At 40.3% G+C, this 27,839-nt stretch overlaps 1 protein-coding gene and 1 long non-coding RNA gene across 5 annotated transcripts in view; one reads left to right on the forward strand and one right to left on the reverse strand.

Moving 5' to 3' along the window:
* The window catches only part of LOC111867413, a 10,036-nt gene extending 9,026 nt beyond the window's left edge, over positions 1-1,010 (forward strand). For both annotated transcript variants that reach the window (XR_002843345.1, XR_002843343.1), the window contains exon 4: positions 755-1,010. This is a non-coding gene — a long non-coding RNA (uncharacterized LOC111867413). The remainder of the gene's footprint in view (positions 1-754) is intronic.
* Positions 865-25,685, reverse strand: LOC111867412. 3 transcript variants are annotated; one of them, XM_023857245.2, is made up of 5 exons: positions 25,599-25,685; positions 20,109-20,347; positions 19,927-20,012; positions 19,238-19,317; positions 865-948 (listed from the first exon to the last, which is right to left on the reverse strand). In XM_023857245.2, exons 2-5 carry the CDS (start codon positions 20,295-20,297, stop codon positions 920-922), a joined length of 384 nt encoding a protein of 127 aa, XP_023713013.1. In that variant the 5' UTR covers positions 20,298-20,347; positions 25,599-25,685; the 3' UTR covers positions 865-919. The 3 variants fall into 3 exon arrangements, 2 of the variants coding, with proteins under 2 accessions (XP_023713013.1, XP_023713015.1); XM_023857247.2 differs by having other exon boundaries at positions 20,109-20,280; positions 25,599-25,677; XR_002843342.2 differs by lacking the exon at positions 865-948 and having other exon boundaries at positions 18,510-19,317; positions 20,105-20,347; positions 25,599-25,684.
* Positions 25,686-27,839: the final 2,154 nt, after the last annotated feature.

Below are 27,839 nucleotides of genomic sequence, written 5' to 3' on the forward strand. Positions count from 1 at the left end.
TTGAAAATGCATGTTGTCATTCAGTGCAACTCTACTGAAAAGGAAGATTAAGGTACCGTACAAATTATTTACCTGCAGCAATTAGCACACTTTACTTTACTTTTCACACTAAAATAAACAGTACTTTCGTTCATGTTTTCTCTTTACAGGGTCAGCATTGTGTTGTGATGGATGCTTCATGGCTTAAAGACATTTATTCAGAAAAAATAACTTTGTACACTTTTCAATAAAACGCCATTCAGCTTTTCTCTTTATGGGGTCAGCAATGTGCTGTGATCGATGCTTCAGAGCTTAAAGATATTTATTCAGGACAAAATAACTTTGTAAACTTCTTAATAAATTGCCATTCTTAGGAATTTTTATTAAATATTTACTTATTTTTTGTGGCCATTCTGTCATATTTTAGGTCATATTTTGCCATTTTTAGGGCATAAATGCATGCATATTTTCAAAATTTTTAGGTCATAGAAATCCGAGCCCTAGTAATAAGTAAAAATATATAACACTCAGCATGTGACCTTAACAAGTTCGTGGCAGAATGCTGATGACAGTGGATTGGTATGAAGCCGCGTGACAGGATGGGCAAGGGCCTACATATATGAGGGGTGAAGTGATAGTGGTTTATGCTCTGTGAGTCATGCAAGTCCAGTTGCTCTTGACACAAGTGCAGAGTATGCATATTACACGTGCAAGAGGCAGATCAGAACATTCAGGGCCCTATAAATTATTTTCCTACTACTGTTTTTTTTTTCAGGATGAAATGTGTAAGATTTGAGGTTATCACAGCAGTGAATGGAGATTACAGTCTTCTGGCATGTGACATCATGTGGTGTGGCATGTACCAAACTGCAATGTTACCAGGACCCTGGAGGAAGCTGCTGCCTGCATCTTCAGGTTTCTCAGATATGTAGCTACCAGACTACGTGGCGGCACATCTTGGAAGGAAACCTGTTTTGTTAGAATATTAGCCATAAGGATGAATGTTTCAAATGAAGCTCATTGTATTGTGATTTGTGTTTTATATTATGCACCATTGTTTCCTGCACTCTCAACAATAGAACTTATCCTAAATCACGTTCTTCCCCATACATCGGTACAGTGGGAGCATTCATATCCCCAGAAACGCCTGTACAGATGGAAATATGTTGCTCCATAGCAAGTACCTGTGCCAGTAGTAGAGAGTATGGTAATTAGAAATGTATGTTTAGTCTAGTGACTTTTCAAGTGCATTTTGTGGTAGCACTGTATTTACAGTGATGTTCACCGCTCTTATTGTTTCTGGCATGCAATCTCGTAATGTTAGGTGAAAGGAGCTCAATTCTTTGTCACAATTGTAAATACAGGAGCACCACACAATGCACTGGAAAAGTCACTGGATGAAACTTACATTTCAAATTGCCCGCCATACTCTCTATGCAATGGCGCTGGCACTTGATGGAGTATACGCCCTCCAGTATCGTCAGAAGCTGAACCAAGCAACTGGCAAGAGGAGGAAAGCATCAGACAAATGTGGGCGACGTCAAATTTATCATACAGTTCCGGAATAATATCATTCATAGTGGTACTGACGGTCTAGTGGTTAAAACAGTGTACTAGTAAACCAGAGTTCGGCAGTTCGAAACCTCCAGTTGCCTGGTAGTAGAAAGGACTTAAAAAAATATTTTTTCCTAAAATTCGGAAGCAGCATGATTAATGAGGGAGTTCCAAAACTATGTATTGTNTCGTCAGAAGCTGAACCAAGCAACGGGCAAGAGGAAGAAAGCATCAGACAAATATGGGCGACGTCAAATTTATCATACAGTTCCGGAATAATAATATTGATATTGGTACTGACGGTCTAGTGGTTAAGACAGTGTACTAGTAAACCAGAGTTCGGCAGTTCGAAACCTCCCGTTGCCTGGTAGTAGAAAGGACTTAAAAAATATTTTTTCCTAGAACTCGGATGCAGCATGATTAATGAGGAAGTTCCAAAATTATGTATTGTATGGGAGCTTCGTGGTCTAGTGGATAAGACATTCGGCCAGCAAACCAGACCTCAGCAGTTCGAATCCAACCGGTTGCACAAGACAGGAATAATTATCAAACAAGAATTGTGGAAATACGAGATTAGAGAATAGGTGGCAGCAAGAGCAACAAAATTTTATGTACGAGAGGAAAAAATATATACTATCATTTTATTAAAATTAGTATTCCTGTACCTCCAGCAAAGAAAAAAAAAGTTTAGCACGCCCACAATTGATAATACAAAAAATTGCCGATAGATGGCGAGAGCATTGACTTGGCCAAACCTTAGTACCAAAACTAATAGCACAGGACGAATTTTCAGCCGCAACCCCGTAACTACGATTTGACGACAGATGGCACGGCCTTCGAATTGTAGTACATAATCGGCCACGAGAGGGTGGGTTGGCATCATTAAAAATTAATGACAGGTACCAAAGGCAGACTTCGCCACATTTTATAGTTCAATCTTTGGCCACTAGATCGCGGAGGCCATGAATTATCGATAAGACATATTTCTGACAGATGTCACTGCGCCTGGCATAAGATGGCTTCAGCGTGCGAAACTACTTCGTAATATTTTTTACAAATCACCGGTTTTTCTTAATATAGTACACACACTGCCTGCAAGATGGCGTGCAGATACAATCTCCGCCATTAAAACTGGTACCGAAACCCCATTGAGATCAAAACTTTGTGAAATTTTTCCCGCTTCCGCCATGATTTGTACTACCTAGACATGCCAATAGTGAAGCCACCCGTTTCACCCAAGCCATCTACAAACATTTTGTTTGCGGCATAAATTGAAACTTCTTTGATAAAATTACCAAGGTTGTTTAATTTTGCAGCGTTCACATACTTAGTACCACTATGAACCATTAGTGGAAGGTATACGCTGTTACAACAATTTGTAACAAGTATCAAACAATGGCTTACACTTTCCCTGCAAACAGTAATTTGTAACCTTCAACACTAGGATGGTCTCACCCACTGAATACAGAACATGACACAAATCTCAGCCTAAAACTGTACATGGTACAAAAAAGAAGCAACAGTGCAAGGGGCCCTTGACATCACAACTGGACAACTACCAAGCAAAAACAAGAACCCACAAAGGATTTACCAGTGTACAGTCAGAATGGTCAGATAGTCATTCACTACCAACTACCATATATTCAAATTAACGTATGTTTACAATTAAATTGAGCTTCCTGCTGTGTAATGGTGACCTCACCACCTCAACCCTTTCGGTCTTCTCAAGCACAGCTTTACTTTTGGTCTTATTTTTTTTACCCATACACACTGGGCGTGGTATTAAAATTCTCTTAATATCAATTATTTTTTCATCTATTTTCAAATTTAAATTAACGTTATACCAAAACGGCTTAAAGCTAAAGATTATGCAAACCAGTCGTTTATTATTATGCAATAATCACATCATTTTAAAGCCAAATATGAAGAAAACATGGATCCATATTTGAATAAGAATTCAGCATCAAAGTAAACCGTGATATTCCCAATGATGACCGAATAAGGTTCCAAACATGTGATTAACATCAACATAAATTACCTTTGTTTTGTATCATACACAACTGGATGCAACATGTAGACATTCCCCAAATGGATGGCTTCACTATCAGTGACAGATTTAATTTCACAACACAATAAAACATACTTGTTGACAAATATCAAATTTCACCTAACGATAATTAGTTTTCATAAATTCTTTCACTAACAGACAAGACCTCTGCAAAGTACAACATTGCATAAATATTATGAAAAATGGAAATAATGTGAAATACGAATGGACAGCAAATGAATAAACAATTTTTAGACAAGGAAATGTCCTGAAATCATTACAGAAACCCATGCTTTATGTAATGATTTGGACATGGGTACAGGTAATGTAGCTTCTGAGCTTCACTGAGAACACTACAGAATGTGGTGCTCTTACACTGGCTTCCATTAAGATTTATACATATAGTCTCACTACTTGTTTACAGCTGGGGACTGCAGATGGCTATGGCCACTCAGTGGCTAAGACAACCCCCCCCCCAAACCATAAACATCAAGCAAAAAGCAATAGTATCAATTCTCTGTGCCAGAGTTTCTCATCCTATCCTTCACACATAAAACCATTAATTTCATTAGTTACCATAGGGGTTGATATCAAACTTCCTCAGCACTGCAACCATCCCCATCAGTAACCTTGTGCCTTCAACAAACAAAAACTGTTTCCTGACTGGAACTCTATGAGCGTCTCTGGGGTTGCAAGATGTGCTCCAAAGTGGTAATACTTATCTTATTAACAACTCCCAAAAGCACTATGCAGCAAAACTGCCATTATGGTTTCTTTGGGGGAATACTGGGTTTTAAAATTAAACTGTGGAAAATCTTAAATGGACAAAATTAAACACCGAGATAACTGACCTGGGAACATCATAACCTAATACAACAAGGGAAAATCTTAAATGGATGAACATTAAATTGCAGTTCCACTGTGTATATATAGAGCAATTTCATTATTGTTGATACCTGCTCTTAAATCCACACAGGCATCCTTCTTAGAGACTTAACTGCTACCTACTTAGTTTCCAGTTTGATTTAGTGTGGGCACAGGAACCATGTGGCTCTGTACAGTCACCACAGATTTCCAATATTCTGGTCCACCAGGGATGCCACAAGCTGAATCTGGCCTTACGAATGACCTCGCAGGGCCCTGTTTTGCCAACAAGTTGCCAAGTGTTCCAACACTCATACGATTTGTACCTTGCTACATTCTGCCCATGCTGCACAGGAAAGCAGACAGTCCCAGACGAATTTTAAGTTAATATGGACGGAATCACATGCTTTTCGTGAAACTTCAATGTCTGACAGGATTCCAGTATTACTCTTCCTATAGTTGCAATGTGCCTTCATGGCACGCGCTTCAAGCGAACACTGTGGTGTACCACCCTCCACTGAACATATGTCCTAATATCTGCAGATCCATCCACAGCCCAGGTAAACGGTCTTACCATTCACGGCAATCTGATGAGATTACAGTAAACAGTTTGTGAAATGAGCAGATTACTATTATTTTACATCCATACCCAGAACAACTTCTTCACTCATGGCTCAAACTAAAAACAGTGCCATTCCTTTCTCCAGGATATGATTTCCGTCCTTGTCCAAATCACAGTATCTAGCAGCTAAAACTTTAGGGAAGAAATTAACAGCTGGGGCTACTGCACACACCAGCAAAAGGAGAGTAATTACATTTTTATATACATACATTATACAGAAGCTAGAACTCTAGAACTTTCCCATTTCACTGCAAGTATATACATTCCAGCAACAGCATCTGCCTCAATCAGAAGATTCACAGAGTGACAGTAGGACTTCAGTTGTGGTAGGAGTCGCATTCATAGCTACAAGTGTACACCATGCAGGCCTCTGTAATTTGCAGGATTCAGTTCTTCTAGCTTGTGTAACAGTAATGCTTGGCATTAAATGCATACAACATTGTCAAAGCATCTCAGTGCCATGGTATGGATCCAGCATGCCTCTACAAGTCCAAAGAGGCTCGTGCAGTTGCAATATCCATGTCAGACTGCTGTTCAACATTATCCCAAGCTGACTACAGTAGGCTGCAATCTCTTACCAGGAACAGCTGGTCACACTAAGTCCTTTCTTGGCACAGAGCATGATTCTTAGTTTACCTCGATTGGCAGGCACAGTCCTGCGCTCACCAAAACAATTTCCCACTTGCAAGGGCAGTGGTATCACCTGCATACCCTACTGCACTGTAACCAGTATCACTGGGCCCAACAACAAGTTTGCAAGTATCCACAAGGATTCACAGCAGGAAATGTCATAACTTCCCCCCCACAGACATTCTTTAGACACAGAGATCCTCAAGATATCTTCCACAAGTGAGTTTCCTTTAATTCTGTTTTATAGCTTGGAGACAACTGATCTACACAGAGGGCTCAGCTCATGTCTTCAGGCAGCCAAATTCTGTACCACATGCCCCCTCAATATCAGGGAATGATCTTAACTGCATCTTTGTGCTCTACTCCATTCTCAACCCACGTTAAGACTGTGAGGAGCTGTTTCAGATGATTTGCCCCAGTGGCAACCCATGTTAACACTGTGAAGAGCTATTTCAGATGATTTGCCCCAGCGGCAACCCATGTTAACACTGCAAAGAACCGTTTCAAATGATTTGCCCCAGTGGCAACCCATGTTAACACTGCAAAGAACCGTTTCAAACGATTTGCCCCAGTGGCAACCCATGTTAACACTGCAAAGAGCTGTTTCACACGATTTGCCCCAGCGACAGGTGAACTGGCTATGGTGCAACCCCATACCTGCCTCCTGACCAGACAAGTACAGGAACAAACCCAGTGTTCCATCCCACACTGTAAAGCAGAAGGGATACTTCCATCTGGTCCTGCCAATTTAAATGATTCTGCAGTTATTATTAACAAACCTCCTGGCCAGGAACCAGTCATCCCTGTCAGTTCTGACTGCAGAATTTCCAGATTCAGCTGTTCCTGCCCTCCAGGTCATTCCTCAATCATCTGGAATTTGGAAAGTAACACTCTTTGGGCTTCATGAAAATGAACTCAGGACCTTGCTTCAAGTGCCATTGTAGCTGTGGCAGATGGAGTCCCATTCTGCTCTGAGATCAATCTCCTGGGCAGCCACCTCGCCAGTAATTCATGAGATGAGAGAAACCAGTGCTGTCCCACTGGACATGCTTGCCCTTGCAGCAACCTGACAGTCACCCATCCTTCCTTCTGCATCTCGTCCTCTGCCTGTGCCATACTCGTCTGCCTACTCTTGTGCCATTCATCAGGCAGAACTTGCAAACTTCATGCACCACCACAGACAACTTGCAGTTGTATGGGGACAGCTGCAACCATCACACTTTCTGTTCTGAGGAGCCTGAATGCAGTAGGAACCTCCACACAAAAACATGTCGCAAAATGGGTCAGTTTAAGCTGACACTGGCCCTACCATGGCACTTTTCATGTTGCACATCTCCTCCACACAAAAACATGTCTCAAAATGGGTCATTTTAAACTGACACTGGCCCTACCGTGACACATTTCATGTTGCACATCTCCATGTAGGCAGGGGATTCAAACACAAATTATACACATTTCCTATATCACATGACACCAGAATAATCTATGTAAACCACAACTCATCTGTTCAGTTTCCTCACAGATTACAATTACCATTAGGCATTAACTGAGACTGAATGTTTTCTCTTTGAAGGAAAATGATACATATCTGACAAGACATCCTTTACTGACATGAGATGTTAACCCGTTGCCGTGGTTCGTCGTGTATGGTTCGTCAGGGATTTAAATCGTCTGGGGGGGTTCGGCGTGTCTGTTTCGTCCAGCTGCACACCTATGTTATAACGCCCATAATAATTGGTGGTTTTGCTGTAGATTGTTAGATTTTTCGCTGGCCTGTTGTCACAAGAACAGAGTATACTAAGCCAACGAGTTTAGCTGAGATAAGTCATCGTTACATATGCCTGTCTTGCAGCAAAATTCCTGTGGCTCTGGCGAGCGGATTCTAGCTGTACCGTTATGAAAGGCCTGTTTACTTTGCTTTGAAGATATAAACAACCGAGACGTGATATTTACGATGTTGATAATATCATATTACCCTGAGCTGGCCACAGTAGCACACTCAATTGCAATTCTTAGAAGAGGGTTGTCCAAAATTTTATTCTCGTAAAATCAATTGCTTTCGCACAGTTCATAGCACCCATTTCTTAGAAAAACGCCACAATATAAGGCAGGACACTGTGGTCACCCCCTGAGACGATACGGATGTGTGTGGGGGAGGGAAAAGTACTCATTCCTTCATAATCATCGCTCCAGTTGACGTCATTTTATCGTACTGACCTTGGTGGTCGTTTCGAGGGATGACCGTAAATATCGGAGCGAGGAATGTGGGGCACCGTTGGGTTACACGAATGCTTCAAGGCNCATTTCCTATATCACATGACACCAGAATAATCTATGTAAACCACAACTCATTTGTTCAGTTTCCTCACAGCTTACAATTACCATTAGGCATTAACTGAGATGGAAGGTTTTCTCCTTGAAGGTAAGTGATACACATCTCACAACACATCCTTCACTGGCACAAGATGTTAACCAAGCAGCTGTCTCTACAACGGATTCTGTGTATACAAGCCACATCATAGGGTGTACTTATTTAAAACAGGGAAAGTACAGCCACTGCAGAAGTACAGTAAGACTCCATTATAATGCACCTTACTATACTGCACATTTGTACATACTGTGGGTCAGTCATGTCTCCCAAAATGATTCCATTTATTTTCTTTGTAAAAAACTTTCTGCAAGTATTTTCTTCGTAAACAACTTCGTTCAAACAACTGCATTTAGCTGATTGCTCTGCTTGGGTAACATGACCTGGCATGAATAGTGTTGCATGCTGAAACCCTCTGAAGGTGGAGAGAATAAAGAAATGCAGAGGCTTGATATCCCTCATGTTATATTTTAGCGTCATGTTGCACTGATTTAAGTCCATGATTTNATCCCTCAATTGGATAGCATCAGTGAAGTGATGAATTGGATGGAAAGACACACTGACTGTTGTCTACATCTCTTGCATTTGCACCACATTAACCCCTTCCCATCTATGTCGATATATGACTGCAAAGTTTGTTTTGCATTTCTCTGATATGTTGGTCATATGTTGCTGCTTGCTATTGTACACTCTACCACTGCAATCATGAATGTTTAGTCTGCAGTCTTCCACCATCTGGAAGTCACAATCTGAACTACTTGAGGAAGGTATGCTATTTATATATTAACTGCATATCAGTGTTAGTAACGCTTAGCTCACTTAGTGGCTCTGCGGGCATTTAAAATTCCTTGACCTGGCTGCAGAAATTTTTCCAAATGCGATGACCTGATGACAGAAAAGGTTAAGTCACATGTGACAATGAAATGCCATCAGCTGTTGGGCCAAAAGAAAATATGGGACTACAAACAAAACAATAAAAAAATAAGAACTGATCAAATATGACATGTGCTTAAACTCAAATACTAATTATTTATTGTAATTTGATGTTACATTTGTTATAAACAAAAGCTTTAGCATTAAAAAATAATTTCTCGTAACACTTCCCGAATACCACTGGTCTTCATTCTGTCTCCTGACAGCTGCATAATAACAGAGTTTTACTGTACCGACAGCAACGCAAGCCACCTGCTCTGTATCACACCACCTCCAGACACACTGACCTAGACTTCATCCGCAGTCTTGCAGAAATACCAAACGACCTCTCTGATCAGGTAAAAATGAATCCCCTTCCACAGGTTATGAGGGGAGAATGTCTGCTAAGGTGCAGCCCCATGGACCACATGCACCCCATTCAAGCTAGTGACATTTCAAAATGTTACACCACACAAAGGAAGCTGCTGAGAGTTCAATAAAACGTGGAAATTATACAGTTACCTCATGCTACCAGAACCAGAACTGTGAAGTTCAGCTATTACTTTCAAAGCACAATCACTATGTGACAGACATTCCTAACCTACAAGAACTTCACATTATTTACCAATTTCTTTCAAAACCCAATGCCAAACTTAATCAGGGTTCAACTGCTGATTGGGGGGGGGGGAACTCACGCTAGGGACACCCTCCCTCCTATCCATAAGTACTTATGGCCCCTTCTCCCAGTGACAAAGTTGGCACAGCATTTCTCTCAATCTAGTGTTGAGGCTGCATATAAAGGAGGCCAGGAAGTGTAAGAGCACCACACAGCAAAATGTTACGTTATCTTGATCCAGTCTTCTTTTTGCAGCTGCACTGGGGCATCTCCAGTAATTCCTCCTCTTACATTCTGACGTTCCAGCAAACTCAGCTCTGTCACATTTGATGACGCCTTGGCTATTACACACTAACCCACCAAATTATGTGGAGTGGCTATAAAATAAACAGACTGATTTTTTTGCCGACTTCCTGTGGCCTCGGCAACAGCAAGCGGGGTGGCATATTAGCCTGTCCCCTCCTCTCCATCAACCCTATGACTTCCAAGGTCATATGGACAACAGTGTGGTAGCAGCCTTTGTTTGAAGCAGGCCGTGTATCTGAGCTCCGTCAGAATTATGTTAAGCGTTAAAGTAGAGCAACATGTCAATGTGAAATTCTCGCAAAACTTGGAAAATCCACTACAGAAACATACAGTTTGTTAATGGAAGTTTATGGTGATGAATGTCTATCTCATACTCAAGTTTCAAGTGATTCAAAAGATTTATAGGGAAGGGGGGAGATCAGACCATCCATGTCCTGGTCGGGCTTGAACCTCAAAAACAGATGCTAACAGTGAAAAAGTTGGTGAAATTGTTTGAAAAAATCGTTTCCAGAGCATTAAAGCACTTGCTGAATTAGCTAGCATTGATAAAGAAAGTGTTCGACAAATTTTGCATGAACATACAGGGTTTGTCCGAAAAGTAATGTCAGTTATTTTATTGTGAAGTGACTATATGTCGCAGCACTCTCAGACCGGTTGGGATCGGTGGAGGGGGAAGTCAGCTTATGAACCCGCGGTCGCTTAGTCGTCTCCGAACTTCCTGAGAGTGACGAAAGGCTTTTCCGTGAAACTCGTTTTTGTCTCCCGTGCAAGCCGCAATGCAGCGCTCCTTGGAACAAAGGATTGCCATCATGTTTTGTGTGAAACTTGGCAAGTCTGCAGTGGAAACTTTTCCCATGATAAAGACGGCCTTCGGTGATGATTGTTTGTCGGAATGTCAGGTCTACCGGTGGCACAGGGCCTTTTTAGAAGGCCGTGAAGAGGTCGACGATGAAGCCCGCGCTGGACGGCCATCAACAAGCACCACCGACGAAAATGTGAGTTTGTACTACATGGTACAACCATCAACGCCAAATTCTACATGGAAGTGCTAAAGAGACTCAAACGAAGTGTTTGTCTCATCCGGCCCGACATCGCGGACGATTGGAAACTTCACCATGACAATGCGCCAGCCCACACCGCCTTCCTCGTGACCCGCTTCCTGACCAATTCAAAGGTGCCAACGGTTCCCCAGCCGCCCTACAGTCCTGACGTGGCTCCCCAGACTTCTTTTTGTTTCCGCGCTTGAAAACTCTCATGAAAGGACATCATTTTGGGACAGTTGGCGAAGTCAAAGAGGCTTGCACCAAGGCTCTAAAGGACATTCCGGAGGAGGCCTACCATGACGCCTTCGATGCCTAGAAATCTCGCTGGAATCGATGTATCGACGCAGAAGAAGCCTATTTTGAAGCCTTTTAATGTGTTGCACCGATCTAATCCATAAAAGTTTTTTAATCGACTCACTGACATTACTTTTCGGACAAACCCTGTATTAACATAAAAAAAGTATGCTCCAAGATGGTGCCAAGAATGTTTACTCCTGAGCAAAAGGAAAATCGAATGAACATCTGTTCTGACATCCTTCAAAAAACTGAAAATGATCCAGACTTTTTAGGAAATGTAATAACTTGTGATGAATCATGGTTTTTTCAGTATGACTCGGAAAATAAATGTCAATCCATGCACTGTAAGAGTTCCAAGATCATCAAGAAAAAAAGCACAGAAGCGAAAGTCAAATTTCAAAGCAATGATGTCATTTTTTTCGATATCTTAGGGATTGTTCACATTGATTGGGTGCCTGAAGGTCAGACCATTAACCTGGTCTACTATAAGGACGTTCTGATAATCCTTCGTGAACAGGTGATAAAAAAAACCTCTGAACTGTGGAGGAAGGGCTCATGAATTCTTCACCATGACAATGCACCAGCACACAACGCATTGTCTGTCAAGATGTTTCTTTGCGAAGTATAAGATCCCTGTGCTGGAACATCTGCCCTACTCAACTGACCTAGCCCCATGTGACTTCATTTCCAAAGATCAAGTCTGCATTAAAAGCAACATGTTTCGAGTCCGTAGATGCAGTGAAGGCAAAGGCGACAAAGGTAACGAAGAAGCTATCAGAGAAGGACCTGCAGCATTGCTTCCAACATTGGAGAATTCGCATGGAGCTGTGCAGGGGTCAGGGAGGGGACCACTTGAAGGTGATAACATTTCCATTGTGTGATTAGTTGAATAACAGATTTTAGCTCATCAGTCCGCTTATTTTATAGCCGCTCCACATATTTACAGGGGCCTGCTGCCAGAGTTTAGCTACTGCTCTACTTCCCAAATTGGGCTTACAATTTATTTGCAGTGCCGTGTGCTTATGTTGTAACATCTGATTGGGCCAGGATCGCTTCCAGGGCACTCTTTTCATGTTCTGAATTCTTTGGTACAGGATTGGCTGAACTGGTGTCGATTTGTTCCAGCATACTCCTGCTTCTTTATAACATCAAGCTTGGTTACCGTATTTGCTGGCATCTTTTTGCAGTTTGAAATTGCTCATAAAAATTGGAATGCATCTTATACAACAGAAAGTAACAATGAAAATGAAATACTACATAAACATTTTATTCCAATCCATGCATTATGTATGGAAGAATATATTACTTTTATCCAATAATAAATAATTTTTCACAATAAATAAAAATATAATGAAAGATTTCTGCTTCCTAAACTCTTATGCGTTTCATACAGCAGGAAATACGGTAATCAAAGGTAATTTCTGACCATGCACATATGTTTCTATTCAGCACTAACTGAGATTTCCTACCATTAGAAATGTCAAGCCTTGACCCAAACTGCCTCACTTCAAATGCTTTCCAATACCAGCCAATTAAACAGTACCAAAGACCTTACATCCATTACTAAATGGATTAGCTGACAGTGTCAGTAAATCATAGACAGTATTGGCAGTATGGTCTCCTGGAATGTAACATGTGGCTTCTTATCAAAGTTTCTGAAAAACTAGCTGCCTCCATCTTCAGGATCAGAGAGCCAGTCTTGTATGCAGTACAGCAATCAGATTTATATTTATACTAACCTCAACAGTTTGCTAATTCATCATTTATGCACACTGTAAGACTCAATTAAAACTGAGAACTCATTTTGTCTCTTTTCAAGTTAACCCTGCTCCATCCTTTTCAGTTCAGATCCCATGCCTATGAGCTTCAACAAGCACAAAAACATGCATAGAGGCTGGTTTAGAGAATCTAGGCCTCCTGCCATCTGTTGTTCCCTTAGACAAACTACTTGGAAAAAGAGATGTCAAACTACGTCATGTAACTATGAAAGACATAACACTCAAGATATGATCACAAAGTGGGAAATTCTAATATTGCTGGTGTAAAGACAGAACAGGAGAGCTTAGATCACCATACCTCATGAAATGTTTACCACTGCACAGGTACTATTTGAAACACAGGGGCTCTGCTTTCCAATTACACCAGTACACCATGCATCTACTGGCTTCAAATTCAGGCTACAACTGACCACAGCTGACTGAGTGCTACTGTACCTTACATGGTTTAATTAAAAACTCACACATAAGCACTGCAACACTTCCATTAAAATTCCTCACATTCTGTCATTTGAAACTCACACATAATGCGCTGCAACACTGCCACTTGAAACTCACACCTAATGCACTGAAACACTGCTGTTAAAATGCCTCACATTGTCACTTGAAACCCACATAATGCACTGCAACACTGCCATTAAAATGCCTCACATTCTGTCAGCTGAAACTCACACATAAAGCGCTGCAACACTGCCACTTGAAACTCACACCTAATGCACTGAAACACTGCTGTTAAAATGCCTCACACTGTCACTTGAAACCCACATAAAGCGCTGAACACTGCCATTAAAATGCCTCACATTCTGCCAGCTGAAATGTCTTCACATCATTAAGAGTTTAAACTAGAGCAGTGAAGGTTGATGTTTTCCAAGAAGTGTTTCTGTCATGGCCTGGGTAGTCATGCAGCATCTATAGCATGTTCTTGCTAATCTTACCACGCTACTTGTACAGAACAGTATTTGCAATTTGTTGGCAGTGTTCACATCTATCCTTTGTTGAAGTGACTGTGTTAGCAGAGGGCTACATTTGCATGTAGACCTGTTTGAAATATGGTTGCTCTGACTGGCTGTGTTTCGGCTGGATGAGGTACTGATGGTTAGTCCTTTAACTTTTTAGCCTAATTCCTTATTTTGAAAAAACTGACAGCAGGCTTAAATGATCTCCATGTTGTCCATGTATCCCCCATCAACTTCTGAATGGCTGAACCAGTATTTTATCAAACTTTTTACATATCTCATAGCACCTGAGCCCATCTCAACAGCGTACTTCAACCTCCCGCCCCCACCCCCCTCAATCTGTGCATCCCCCTATCATTGCTAGGCAACAGCTCAGTAGAAATATTACCAGAGGAATGAATAAACATGCAACAGAAGAACTGCTGGCCACCTCATTTTCTATGCAGTCTGGGTGGCATCGAGGGAAGTAGGTGATTAGTAAGGCCCAGATGTTTTGAAAATGCATATTTTGAGGGCTTTTAGTCGTTAGTGCATAGTTCTGCATATGTTTGGAATTAAGGATAATTTCAAAGTTCTCTAACAAAATCGGTTTTGCCTGTGTTTTGGACATCCCTTGCCAGCTGCTATTCCCAACTCTCTGATTAACGGCACTTTTACCACCTACAATACAAGCAGGTAGCTTGGCTATTTCAAAAGGGAGGGGGTGGGATTTCCCTGCATTTCTTTGACCACCACAGCAGACAGTAGCATCAGAGGGTTGGTCTCGAGGGAAGTCTCTTCAATTAATGTTACTCTTTACTTTAATAGTCTGCGTCAAAAAAGTGTTTGTGTACCGAAAATGCCTTAAGAAAAGTGCAGCAGTAGATATTTAAAAATTCGGTGGGTGTCAGGCAATACTCACTATTCAACAGACGGTGTCATCGTGTACTGTCAAGTGCGTGCAAAGGAAGTAAAATGTGAAAAGAAATTTCAACTTGAACAACACTCAAGAACGACTGCACATATTACGGCAAAGAAGGGGAAGAACAGCAGCACACGACAACTACTTCTTACACAGGTCAAACCCAAATCCTATGTTAACCTTTAAGAGATAGGCCATTTAAATTCCCGTAGTGGCAGCAGGCTGGAGTTAATTTAAATGTCCGCCATTGTAGAGTATTACAAATTGTAAGCATGTTACTGAAAATGCTGTGATGTCTACAATTTTTGTGATAAACGAATGAAAGAAACACTGCCTTTATCTAGAAAGAATATAGAATCAGTTATTTTAGTTTACAGATTTTAAAATCTGTAAAAATTACACTGATTCCAAAACAATTTTTTCCCAATTTTGAGTGTCTGTCCACAAATATGCATACAGGTTCTGCACAAAACGTTTCTGCAGTATAAATGCATGCTGCTGACATCCTGTCTTACTATGTCTTATCTGGCAAAAGGGGTGGAAGTCTATGTTTGTACTGCACATTCTCCAGTCACGTCAGAACTTTTCTGTATGCACGAGTGTGGGCGAAGTCTTATTGTACTTTGTCCTTTAGACACTCTTGACTGTGTATATCTCGGACTAGCCCTGCATTTCCCCCTTGCTTTCTCGCCACTTTCAGAGTCATTTGTACCGCATTCTGAATCGGAGTCATTTTTCAGTGGCCTCTCAATTTCGGCTTCTTCTATGCGAAATGAGGCCATGGTGGATAGTTGAAATTGTGATGTTTTATAAGTGTTACGATTAGAGCAGGCCACTCGACATCACTGGCCAACTTACTCTAATATGAGACTGAGGTGTCCTGTGTGCTCTTTGCATGGGAAACGGAGTTACATCCGGACAAAATGCATGAATTGCGATGTCGGACTCTGCATTCAGTTAGATGACGCAGGAGGGAAGACAGTCTACTTATAAAGCATGTGTCCAAAAATAATGTAAGTAGAACAAGAATTTCTATCTTAAAATTAGATTGTAAAACACTGTGCACATGCATGGACTGCGCATACCCATATGGTGTCGCACAGCCAGTCGGCTACACTTTAAAGGTCTCCATACGGTGGTGCTAGGCTCTTAAAGGGTAATACATTTTCAGCCGATTTTTGTAAGGCTTTAGTATGCAGCAACATTCCATGGAATAAATTAAGCAATTCAGTTCTGCGATCATTTCTGAAGAAATATTGTGTAATTAAAAAAATCCCAGATGAATCAACTCTTAGAAAAAATTATCTACCTTTGCTGTATGAATCTACTCTGGAGTCAATCCATTCTGATATCGGAGGGAACTGTGTCTGGATATCGGTGGATGAGACAACTGATTTATGTGGCTGATACATAGCAAATTTCCTAGTTGGTAAGCTACATCCAGACTAACCTGGCAACCCTCATCTTTTTGCTTGCAAAGTACTAGAGAAAACCAACCATAGCACAATAGCAAGATCCATAAATGATTCTCTGCAACTACTATGGCCATCTGAAATTGAGAATAATTGTTGTAAGGTGCTTGTAATACTCACAGATGCAGCTTCCCATATGTTGAAAGCAGCAAAGTCCTTACAAGTATTTTATTCAAATCTTATACACGTAACCTGTTTAGCGCACGGATTACACCGTACTGCAGAAAAAATACGCATACAGTTTCCAGCTGTGAACGATTTAATTGCAAGTGGGAAAAAACTGTTTCTGAAAGCTCCAGCTCATGTCCAGTTCTACAAAGATTGCCTACCTCAGGTTCCTCTGCCACCTGAACCTGTCCTAACTAGGTGGGAGACATGGATTACTGCAAATAAAAGAAGTGGTTACAAAACTTGAAGATGAGTATGCATGTGTCTGTCAAGCAAAAGTGGTGTTTGGAAGTGATACTGTTTATCAAGACGTGAATTTTATCCATGCACATTTTTCTACAGTTTCAAAAACCATTGAGGGCTTAGAATCTTGTGGTGCACTTCTTCATGACTCACTTGAACTCATTCAGAAAGCAACTTGTTCACTGAATTCCGCTCCAGGCGAAATTGGAGAGAAGATTAAATTCAAGTTAGAAAAGGTTTTGAAATCGAACCCAGGACTAAAAAAGATTCAGTCAATTAGTAAGTACTTGAGTGGAATTAGGGCATCTTTGCCAGATGAATGTTCCGAACCTTAGGCACCAGTGTATAAATACTGTCCAATCACGTCAGTTGATGTAGAAAGATCATTCTCAGCCTATAAACTCATTTTGACGGATAATAGGTGTAGTTTGCCTGCAGAAAACACTGAGAGACTTCTAGTTGCCTATTGTGATGCTACTTTCTGCAGTGAATGATACATGTAAATGAATAAAGTTACCCGTTTCTTAAGTGCATATTTTCCCGCTTTTTAGCATATAAAGATCCGGGCCCTAGTGATTAGTCCTTCCAAGCTGAAGCAATGAGTCAGCTGTGGGATATTAACCAGTCAGTAATAAAGGCATTAGCAGTGGACAGTTAGGAACCATTATGAGGAAATGACTAATGAAGGCACAGAAGACTTTTTATGTGTGCTGCAGTTACAGTGCTCTTTAGTATATGTAAACCAGTGATGTTTTACAGTTACTTGTAGTTATAAGATATGCAATGCGACAATATTATTTCCCCTTATTAACTACTGCAAAACTACTGTCACATGTATTAGTGACTACAGATGGGGTACAGATTGGTAATTGGATTTACTGACCATTTACAGGTTGTAACTACAAGTAATTGTTAACACGGTTACTAATTTTCACACTTCAAATCATTCCACACTAATCTTCTCAGTCTATTTCCAATGGTCTTCACTGTCCATTCCCTGGCAATGGATCTAGAATGCAAGAACTATAAAAGTCCCACTAAATCACACACTTCCACTATCACTGTACTATAGCACACACAAAGTCTTTAATTCACACATTAAGCCTTCACAGGCCAACTTCCAATTCTTCTTCAACTACAAACTTCCCGTGGCTATCTCCTACCAAGGACTGAGCTGAATTCCCATTCTCTTGACACTCTTCCTTCAAACTGGTTTCCTTATATAGACGCAGATACAACACGCATCACGGAAACCATGTCACACAATTGCTACCTTCTGTCGTGTGACGTCACCAAGCATGCACGAACTGCATAGACACGGAGAAAACACTGCTCCAGTATTGTTGGCCATGTGTTGCGGGCGTTGCCTAGCAATCGATTTACATGTCACAGTATTCTTCTATTTTTACTGTTATCTCACAACCACCGATTGTATTAACAGTTTCAGCAGGCCTATAGTTAGATTTAGTGATGGATCCAATGCAAGATAATATCAATACCCTATTGCAAAAGAAACCAAAAACATTTAAATTTATACACTAACAATCCACCTGACACTGGTTCCTTAGAACTGAAAGATGTAAAATGCTTAAGCTGTCTCTGTGCTTAACTTATTAAGCACTACATCATGAAGACACAAGGGGTGTATGGGGGAGATGTATAGACCCATGTTTTCTTGACCTAAGCACTATTTGGAGGTGAGTGGTCAGCTTCAAGCCCCGGTTGCTTTACCCTGGGGAAAGAGCCCCCCCCCGGTGCCCACTAGATAGGAGGCTGGGTGCACCCCAGAGACAGACTGGACAACATGGAGAAGTGAAAATTCTTGCCCCCATCAGCACTCAAACCCTGGCCTTTTGGTCGTCTAGCCCATAGCCAGTTGCTATACTGACTGTGCTACCCCAGCTCAAGATGTAATGGAAGTAAAAATTACCAAGTGGTAAAGTACTGTAATTTGCTCTGTGTGTATCAATAAACTCTGTTGAATTTTATCATTACCTGTGAAACGGTTGATGCGACACATGCAAAAGTCAATTTATGACCTTATATGAACTAAGCATTATTTTAAATGCAGATGGTTGAAAACCAGTACTGCCTGATATTTTATGGTGGAACTCCAGCATTGAATTTTAATAACATCTGTGAAACAGTTCAAGGAATATATGGAAAGTCCATTACAGCCTTATATAAATCAGAAACGATGAAAGAAAATGCTTGGTAACTGTAATTGTAAGACAAATATTTTCATCCGACTCCACCGAGGTTTCAACACCGTACACTCCGAAAACTCTGCTGGATAAATATAGAACCGAACTGAGTCTCAGCAGTGGCTACTGCCCAACACTACATCAGTGTATGTTTACGTGTGACCTGAGGTGCACTCCTTCACCTAACAATGGAGGTAGCAGTTTCCTCTGCCAGACTACATGGTGCCATACCCCACAAGACACTAATGTTTAGTATATTATTATTCTATCCAGCACTTGCCTTGCCTTCTCTTCACTGGAGGACAGTATTTCCAAGAAAGTGGGAGACTGATGTCAACAGCATGTATTCTCAATTTACAGCTGTAAAAAAATATAGTAAGATTATGATGCTTAAGTGCAGTTAAGACATCCATTGGCTGAAAAGTAAATTAGGACTGTCCAACAGGGCTTATTCCATTATCAACTGCAAGTGGGGGGGGGACATGAGACACAAATCTTCATATTATATTTGGTCTGACAAATTATTTAGTATTCCTTTTGATTAGTAATACAAATGGATTTTTGGTCTAATTTCTCACTTTCGGTATTACACTGGTGCAACGTGGGTTCAGAATCAGACTGACTCACCTGTCTGGCCCAGCTCGGATAATTCAACATACCAAGTGAATAGCCCTGCTATGCGTCATGAAAGTGAAGTTTCAAACTTTATCAACAAGCATTTCCATGTGAATCAGAAGGTAATTTCACAATCTATGGCAAATCTACTGAAAAAAATCTGTCCTTAAAATACAAAATATGTCCAACACCAGAAGCATGGAGCCTGTAAAATTACGTCATCTTTCTGCGAACAGGATATTTATGTTTTCCATCATCATCCTGCCAAGCATCCAGCTATGAGGCATCATCTCTTCAGTGAGCTTCCTATTATATTCATTGCTAGAAATTTTCAGTTACCTTCAATTAACATACCTCAAACATAACAAAGTAAGATCTGCAACTGGTCCATGACAATCGCGCTTGCATCCTGTATTGACTGCATGGTCATCCGAGTTTTCCTGAAACATTTCCAAGCTGTTAGTTGCAAATGTGATCGGAGCCAATAAGCAGCACTATATGCAGCCTCTTACACAGAGTCTTTTCTTCATACCTGCCTTGATTCTAAGAAATTTCTTCTGCAGAAGGAATACTCTGTTGCTATTGGAAGAGCTGTCCCACACCATGTCTTGAGTGAATGGAAATACTGCTTTCAAAAGCTCTTTCCCATTTGGGAACACAGGTGACCTTATCCATATTAACTTCCTTTCAGGAAGAGGGTACCACCTTCTGGGATACACCAACATACAGACCAGCAGATATACTTAGGTGTCCCAAGGGTACACACTGCCTCCATCTGCAGGGTTGAAGACCAAGTCAAGCAAGTAAACAACAAACACTTAATTTTTGCAAAATGAGTCCCATACCATTTTTCAAATGTAATTATGACTTTGAAAAACAAGGAGCTGTGGTTTTAACCTCCTTTATACATGGATCTCCATGGCTTATGGGCATAGAAATTATTGGTTCAACTAGTTAACATATTTTATTAAATTTCTTCGATCAAAGTTTATAGTTGGTTCACTGGCTATGAACCATTTGACCATAACAATACTGTTAGGGTTTACACTTGAATCATCAACTGCTATGCTGATACCACCTGCAAACAGGACATGTACTGAGACTGAGCTAATACTGGAGGGTACATCATTACCACATAACAGTGACTTGAAATTCATGTTCAGCTTTACCCCAGTCAGAATAACCTTATCTCTATCAGATACAATGTACACCATAAACAAGCATTTCCATTTATGCCTTAAGGTACATGCAAGGAATTACTGATTCGAATGCCTTAGTAACATTACAGAAAGCCCCACATACATCGTTTTTATTTCGTATGCATGTAATTTTTCATGAGTAAATCTGTATGACATTGGTCCTCTAAAATAAAACTGTTCATTAATTTAAATATCACTGGAGTTTAAATGGCACATTCGCTAGTGGGGGATGGAGTCCAGCTGGGTCCACTCGGCATGGCGACCACTGATTGGCCTATTGTACCTGCCCCGGGTGATTATGATGATGGAGAATTTGGTGGAATGAAGATTGGCAGGGGAAACCGAAGTACTCGGAGAAAACTTGCCCCAGCGGCACTTTGTCCACCACAAATCCCACTTGACCAGACCTGGGATCGAACCCAGGCTGCCACGGTGGGAAGCCAGTGACTAACCGCTTGAGCTACGGCATGGCATTAAATGGCGCATTACTCTCCTAAACCAAATTTTCTCCTACATGTCGGTACAAGACTAAACAACATCATATAACAGAAAACCAAAGTCCTATTATTCAATAATGTGAGAACATAAAATTGCATACTCCAGTTACAAATCTCTCATTCCAACAGCCAACCTTTCAACATAGTCGAATTTACAGAAATATCTGAAACCAAAAGTAAATACTTGCTAACTGTGAAATTGTTAAACAGAAAACACTGAGACATAGCGTAAGAAACCTTCACACAATACCCACTACAAAATGGCGACCAACCAGCATACAATATGGTGAGCAGCCTCTCCCCTCTTATTTTGGCTAGGTTGGGGAGGACGCTGCTTTCGTCCCTAGTTCTGTACATTGCGATCCCAAATACCTCCCAAGATAGAGTGGGATGTCCAAGCAGTATGTCTTCGACTTACAGTAGCCCAAAGAAACTTCCAGATAACAATTTCAACATATGTTTAATATAAACAACAAACAATACAATTACATTACATTACATTGCATTCCATGGATCAAAAGTTAGTCAACATGACTGTAGGATGTGGAATATGTCATATAAATACAAAACATACGTACAATCCCAATGGAGTTCTCACACAAGAGAAACCAAGAATACATAGTGACTACACACAAGGCTATTTAAAGATACATAAGTTATTTTCTAGACAACAGGTATTCATCAACAGAGTAGAATGAATGTGTAATTAAGTATCGTTTCAGTGCTATTTTAAATCGTGTCTTTTCATTCATAAGACCTTTGAGATCAGATGGCAGGTTATTAATAATATTAATTCCAGCATAATATGTGTATATATGCTTTTCTGAAAGCATGATAGGTTAGCAATTGGTTTATGAAGACAGTGTTTGTGTCTTTTGTTAACACTGTGTACATCCGCATTCATGTGAAAATGTTCTTCGTTATTTGTAATGGAGTTTATTAAGGAATATATATATATTCACAAGGAAAAGTTAAGATCTGTAGTCTCTTAAATAGATCTCTACAGGAATTATGGGATTTGACACCCATCATGATTCTAACAAATTTATTTTGCAATGTAAATACCTTTTTACTGTCAGATGAATTACCCCGGAAAATTATTACACACTACATTAAAGAGTGAAAGTAAGCAAAATAGATTGACTGGTTTTTCCAGTTTAATTGATTATCAATTTGCAAGCCAAAGAATTTTGTGTTTACTCCCTCTTCTATATATTTATCATTATATCCTATGTTTAGTGGATATTGTATTTTGTTATAAATTTTATTATATTTATTTTTTTCTAGGTTCAGGGACAGCTTGTTTGCAGAAAACCATTTACTCATTTGCAAAAGAACCTTGCTTGATAATATGCAGAAAGCATCTAAATTTTTACCAGAAATTATACACTAGTATCATCTGCAAATACTACAGGTATTGATGAGGTCCTTAGTGTAGGAGGGTCAATTTAATGTTAGTGCTTAATCGCTTGCTTTTGAATAGGGAAGATATTCTAATAAAAGGTGGCTTCGATCATATCAATGTGCAATCTCCATGTAACTGCCTTACTGAAGATTACACTGAGATACTTTACACTATTTACAAATGGAATGTTTAATCCATTCAGTGTAAAAAGTGACTCAGGCAGTCGACAACTGCAAGAAAAGTAGATCCCCTGAGTCTTAGCTTCATTAATTTTAACAATCCAGTGTTCACACCAGGTCTCCATTAAGCTGAGACCACGCTGGAGTTTTCTAATACAGACCACACAGAAAACATCGTTCCTCTGTTGCAGTGCAATTGTTGCATTTGTCTGTTGGGGTGCCCAGGTAATCGCCACTCAGCCACTGCCATTGTTTGCTGAGTCATTACTTAGCAACAGATGTTGTATAGTTGCTTATTTCGAGGTAGTTCATCGCAAGCGTCTACAACTACGCTGTTCTCTAAAGAACAGAGTCACCATTGTAGCTTTTGGGGAGTTGGGTTTTCAACATTATGTTAGGTTAGATTGCCGAGGGGTCCACTATTTGAATTCTGAAACTTTCATTGAAGCATACTGCCAAGATGCACATATTAAAAATGGTTTTCGGTCTGTACCATGCAAGAGGACATCGGACTTCCTACAACAGCTTAAATACAAATGTTAGGGTTTTCACATCACGTTCTTAGGCCAAGTATCAGTTCCTACCTCTAACTCCGCACTCTGGTCTCATTTTCATTAAACGGAGATTATCTTAAATTCAGATAGCCCACAGCAAACATTTTCTATGTTCTGTGCTATAAAACCTTAATTATAAGGGAACACGTATACCTTATACCTTGACTGATCCTGAGTAATTAAATCCCAGTACTTTATACACAACACTCCACGTGTCATATACTACGCCAATGAACTAATATCTCATACAATCATTACTCAATGTGTACAGGGTGTCTACAAATGTCTAACACATTTTGATCTTTAATAATTCGGGAAACAACAAAGATAGAAATAAACCTTTAGCAATAATGGAAAGATCAACTCAAAAAGTGTATTTTCCTCTTTACAGGTTACGAACGTGTTCACAGCTGTCAGTGCAGTGTTCATTGTTGAGAAAATGGTGACCCCACAAGTGAGAGCACAAACAGTGGTGTGGTTTTGTGAAACGAAATCGGTGACACAAACGCAGAGGAACTTCAGAGCACATTACCAGAAAGATCCTTCTTCTAGAAACAGTATCATAGACTGGAAAAAGAAATTTTTAGAAACAGGAAGTGTCCTCAGTAATAAGAGTTCCGGACGTCCCAGCACAAGCAATGAAGATGTTGAGCGTGTCCGAGAAGCACTTACATGCAGTCCCAGGAATCTTTGAGAACAGCGGCAAGAGAATTGAATATGCCAGTTTCAACAGTACGCAAGGTTCTACAGAAGAAATTACGGCTGTGTGCTTATAAGATGCAACTTGTACAAGCTACTGAACCACATGATAAGCCTAAGAGAACGGATTTTGCAACAGATATGTCACAAAGAATAGAGGATGATAAACGATTTCTTACAACCATATTGTTCTCTGATGAAGCTTGCTTCCACATTTCTGGAACAGTCAATTGCTATAACGTATGCATTTGGGGATCAGAGAACCCTCATGAATACCGTGAAATGGCAAGAGACTCGCCAAAAGTGAATGTGTGGTGTACTCTTATGCATGATCGCGTCACTGGGCCTTTCTTTTTCACGGAAAAGACAGTCACATCAGTCATTTACCTAGACATGTTGCAGAATTTTGCATTCCCGCAAACTGAAGCGCTTCAGCCCGAAATCATTTTCCAACAAGACGGTGCACCACCTCATTGGAGCACCATAGTTCGTGATGCTTTGGACAAACATTTTCCAGGGAGAAGGATTGGATGAGGTGGTCCAATTTCTTGGCCCCCAAGACCACCTGACATAACCCCACTGGGATTCTTCCTCTGGGGATATGTCAAAGACATTGTTTATAAGATGAAGGTGAGAGACATCGATCAATTAAAAACCAGAGTAAGAGACGCAATAACCACTGTGGATGTCTGTATGCGTGCCCGAACCTGGCAAGAAATCGAATATCGTCTTGATATTTTACGTGCAACAAATGGAGCACATGTACAACTTTATTAACAATAGACACAAAACTTTTTGAGTTTCTCAGTCCAACAATGTAACATTGTTAACCAGTTTATTTCTATCTTCGTTATTTTCCGAATTATTAAAGATCAAAATGTGTCAGACCTTCTGTAGACACTCTGTACTTTACAAATACAAATCACTCCGTCCAATGTAACATACAAGTTTTACTACGTGAAAACCTATCAACCCTTACATGTTTCGGTCCTTATGGACCATCTTCGGAAGGAACATCATTACAAGCTGGAAACTACTATCACAATAGGTGTTTTAATTACATACACATGTCCTGTAATGCACAGTGTACTTTGGTATGATATTTTTGCTTTGACAGGTTCGATTGAACCATATATGTGCCATATCACACCAAAGTACACTGTGCATTACAGGACATGTGTATGTAATTAAAACACCTATTGTGATAGTAGTTTCCAGCTTGTAATGATGTTCCTTCCGAAGATGGTCCATAAGGACCGAAACATGTAAGGGTTGATAGGTTTTCACGTAGTAAAACTTATATGTCACATTGGACAGAGTCATTTGTATTTGTAATTGTTAGTGTGACAGACCAGAATGAAACAAATCAAACTCTGTACTTTGTTTTCATGCCATGAAGACATTACAAATACATTTCAGTTTAATAATTTCAATTTTTAGAACCTCACAACAAAGTAATACAATATATTTTTTAAACATCTATTCGTACTCACCACTTCCTTTCACGCAGGACAAGATACGACCAGTTTCACAGACTGAGTACCAAAGTTACTATTTTCACGGGCTATACCAGCCCGCCCGATTCGGTGGAACCATGGCAAAGAGTATTTCTCACAGAGCTGCTTCTTTTGCAGCAACTCCATCTATCCGTCTGGGATTGAGGGAGCGATTTGTGTTTCTCACAGCGGTGACGTAATTATCCGTGGCGGTGAGCGTCGGTGAGCGCGGTGAATACGAAGAATTCGATCGGCTGAATTGCAGGGTAGGACACAGGTATCAAGAAGAACGTTCTGCCCTGAAGATGGAGGCGTGACTCCGAAAAATTAGGCTTTTTCAGAACTACTTGGCGTTTACACAGAATACGAAGTTTACATCAGTTGATGATATAAGTAATGAACCCACCATAGGGATATGAAGGCAAGGTTTTTATTCATTCTTACTCTAAGCATTATGGCTGTTTTTCAGTTGAGTTAGGGTTTGGCTGAGAGTTTAACGTTCCTGGAAGTTTCGGCTGTTTCTCCATCATGGATCCTGTCCAAGTTTCTTTGGCCATTCAGTAGTCAACTGAATGTTGTACAGTATCTGGGATGGCCGCAGGGGAAGAACTGCTCTGACAATAACAAAGTATTCCTTCAACAGAAGACTTACTGGAATCAAGGCAGGTATAGAGAACAGATAATCATACAAGAGATTAATTTACTAGGCTTCATATGCTGTTTATAGCTAGCGAGGGTTTGTTGGCTCTGATAACATTTTAAATGAACCACTTGGAAGTACACCAAAATGGAGTATGCCATGCTGGAACAAAACTGTGCACCCAGAAAAAGTTAAAGTGTTTATTGCCCAACAGTAAGCAATAAAAATGTCACCAAAAATACTCCTCCTTTGGCCCAGAACTTACAGCTTGCAGATTAATTTACATTAGTAATAAGTATTTTGACTGAATGTAATCATGTGTGTGACCTCGATCTGTAAATATGGACTGTATCCAAGAGTACCTTCTACACTGTCAATGATTCTGTATTGCCTAGAAACGTTTGGCTAACTGTATTCATGTGTCTGAATGTACAGTAAAGCTGCAGTGCAGTTGTTGATCATGTGTATGTGTATGTGCTTGAATCTGTTGTGTGTTTCCAAATGTGATGTGTTGTACTCCGATATGACCCCATACCCTGCTGTCCAGTATCCATGCGATACGTATATCTAGCCATTTGATTGTGGCTACAGTGACATCGAAGAGCTGGAGCTGAACTCGTTGTGTCTTCAGAGTATTTGGTCAGATAGAGGAAAAGCATTAGAATTTAGGAGAAGAGGTTTCATGTAGTGGTAAAATAACAGAAGTAGGGGATATTTTTAATAGTTGTATGGGCTCACAATTAGATTGGCTTTCCTTGTATGTTTCCTAAATTAGAATTTGCTTTTTTCTCTCTCTCTCTCTTTGAGTTCAGGGTCATCAAGCAAGAGAACTGAATTTGCCATAAATCATTTTTATTTTTAATCTGAAAATGTCATGCACCATGAAAGAGTACAGATTGGTTTTGGAATTGTGTGAGGGCAGAAGAGGGCTGATGTCCTGACATTTGAAGGGTTAGGAAGACTGCATAACATCTTGCTGCAAATTCTTCCAAAACCACAATAAATAAACTAAAGCATGTGTTAAATATGTGCTACAAATGAGGTTATTTATTTGAATTGGCTAGGCACACACACACAAGAACAGAGAAATATTATTGGTACATTTTCATGCCCTTTTACATATGTGTATGACTTTACTATACCAATTCTGTTAGAAAGAGAATTACATGTGTGACATCTTGAAATAAGTTGGCAGCCATGTGGAGTACAGCAGATGCGCACGTCACACTCTGTCACTATCATTAGAAACAAAAAACCCTGAGTAAAATTGAAATAACTGCCTTGTGGAATGTGATGCTGTGTAGTTTGTTGGGTTGGTACCAGTGTTTTAAAGGACCCTGCAACCTCCATCTTCATGTTCTCTTATATCCTGGTGTTCCAAAATGATGTGACCTGTACCCTGGACTGTACAGTACAGAAGGGAGTGAGCTCAATAGTCACTGTAATGAGAATCCTGCATTGCAAGGCATCCTTTGCAACTGACTGCGAGAGACTGTAGCTTACTTAACATTTCTCCATTGGGCCCACCACTTTCTGTAGCCAGGTGCTACCAAGCCACTGCAAGGCACTACACGTCACTCAAAGTGCAGGATTGTTGA

This window comes from Cryptotermes secundus, unplaced genomic scaffold (genome assembly GCF_002891405.2).
Source record: "Cryptotermes secundus unplaced genomic scaffold, Csec_1.0 scaffold423, whole genome shotgun sequence".
Taxonomy (NCBI): Eukaryota; Metazoa; Arthropoda; class Insecta; order Blattodea; family Kalotermitidae; genus Cryptotermes; species Cryptotermes secundus.

Bases quoted from the DNA above. Each gene is read 5' to 3' on its own strand.
- LOC111867412 (XM_023857245.2), bottom strand. From the start codon at position 20,297: ATGTTGGTGTATCCCAGAAGGTGGTACCCTCTTCCTGAAAGGAAGTTA. The intron at 20,013-20,108 runs GCAGGTATGAAG...GAAATGTTTCAG, and splicing joins AGAAATTTCTTAGAATCAAG to GAAAACTCGGATGACCATGC. The intron at 19,318-19,926 runs GTATGTTAATTG...ATTTTTTTACAG, and splicing joins CTTACTTTGTTATGTTTGAG to CTGTAAATTGAGAATACATG.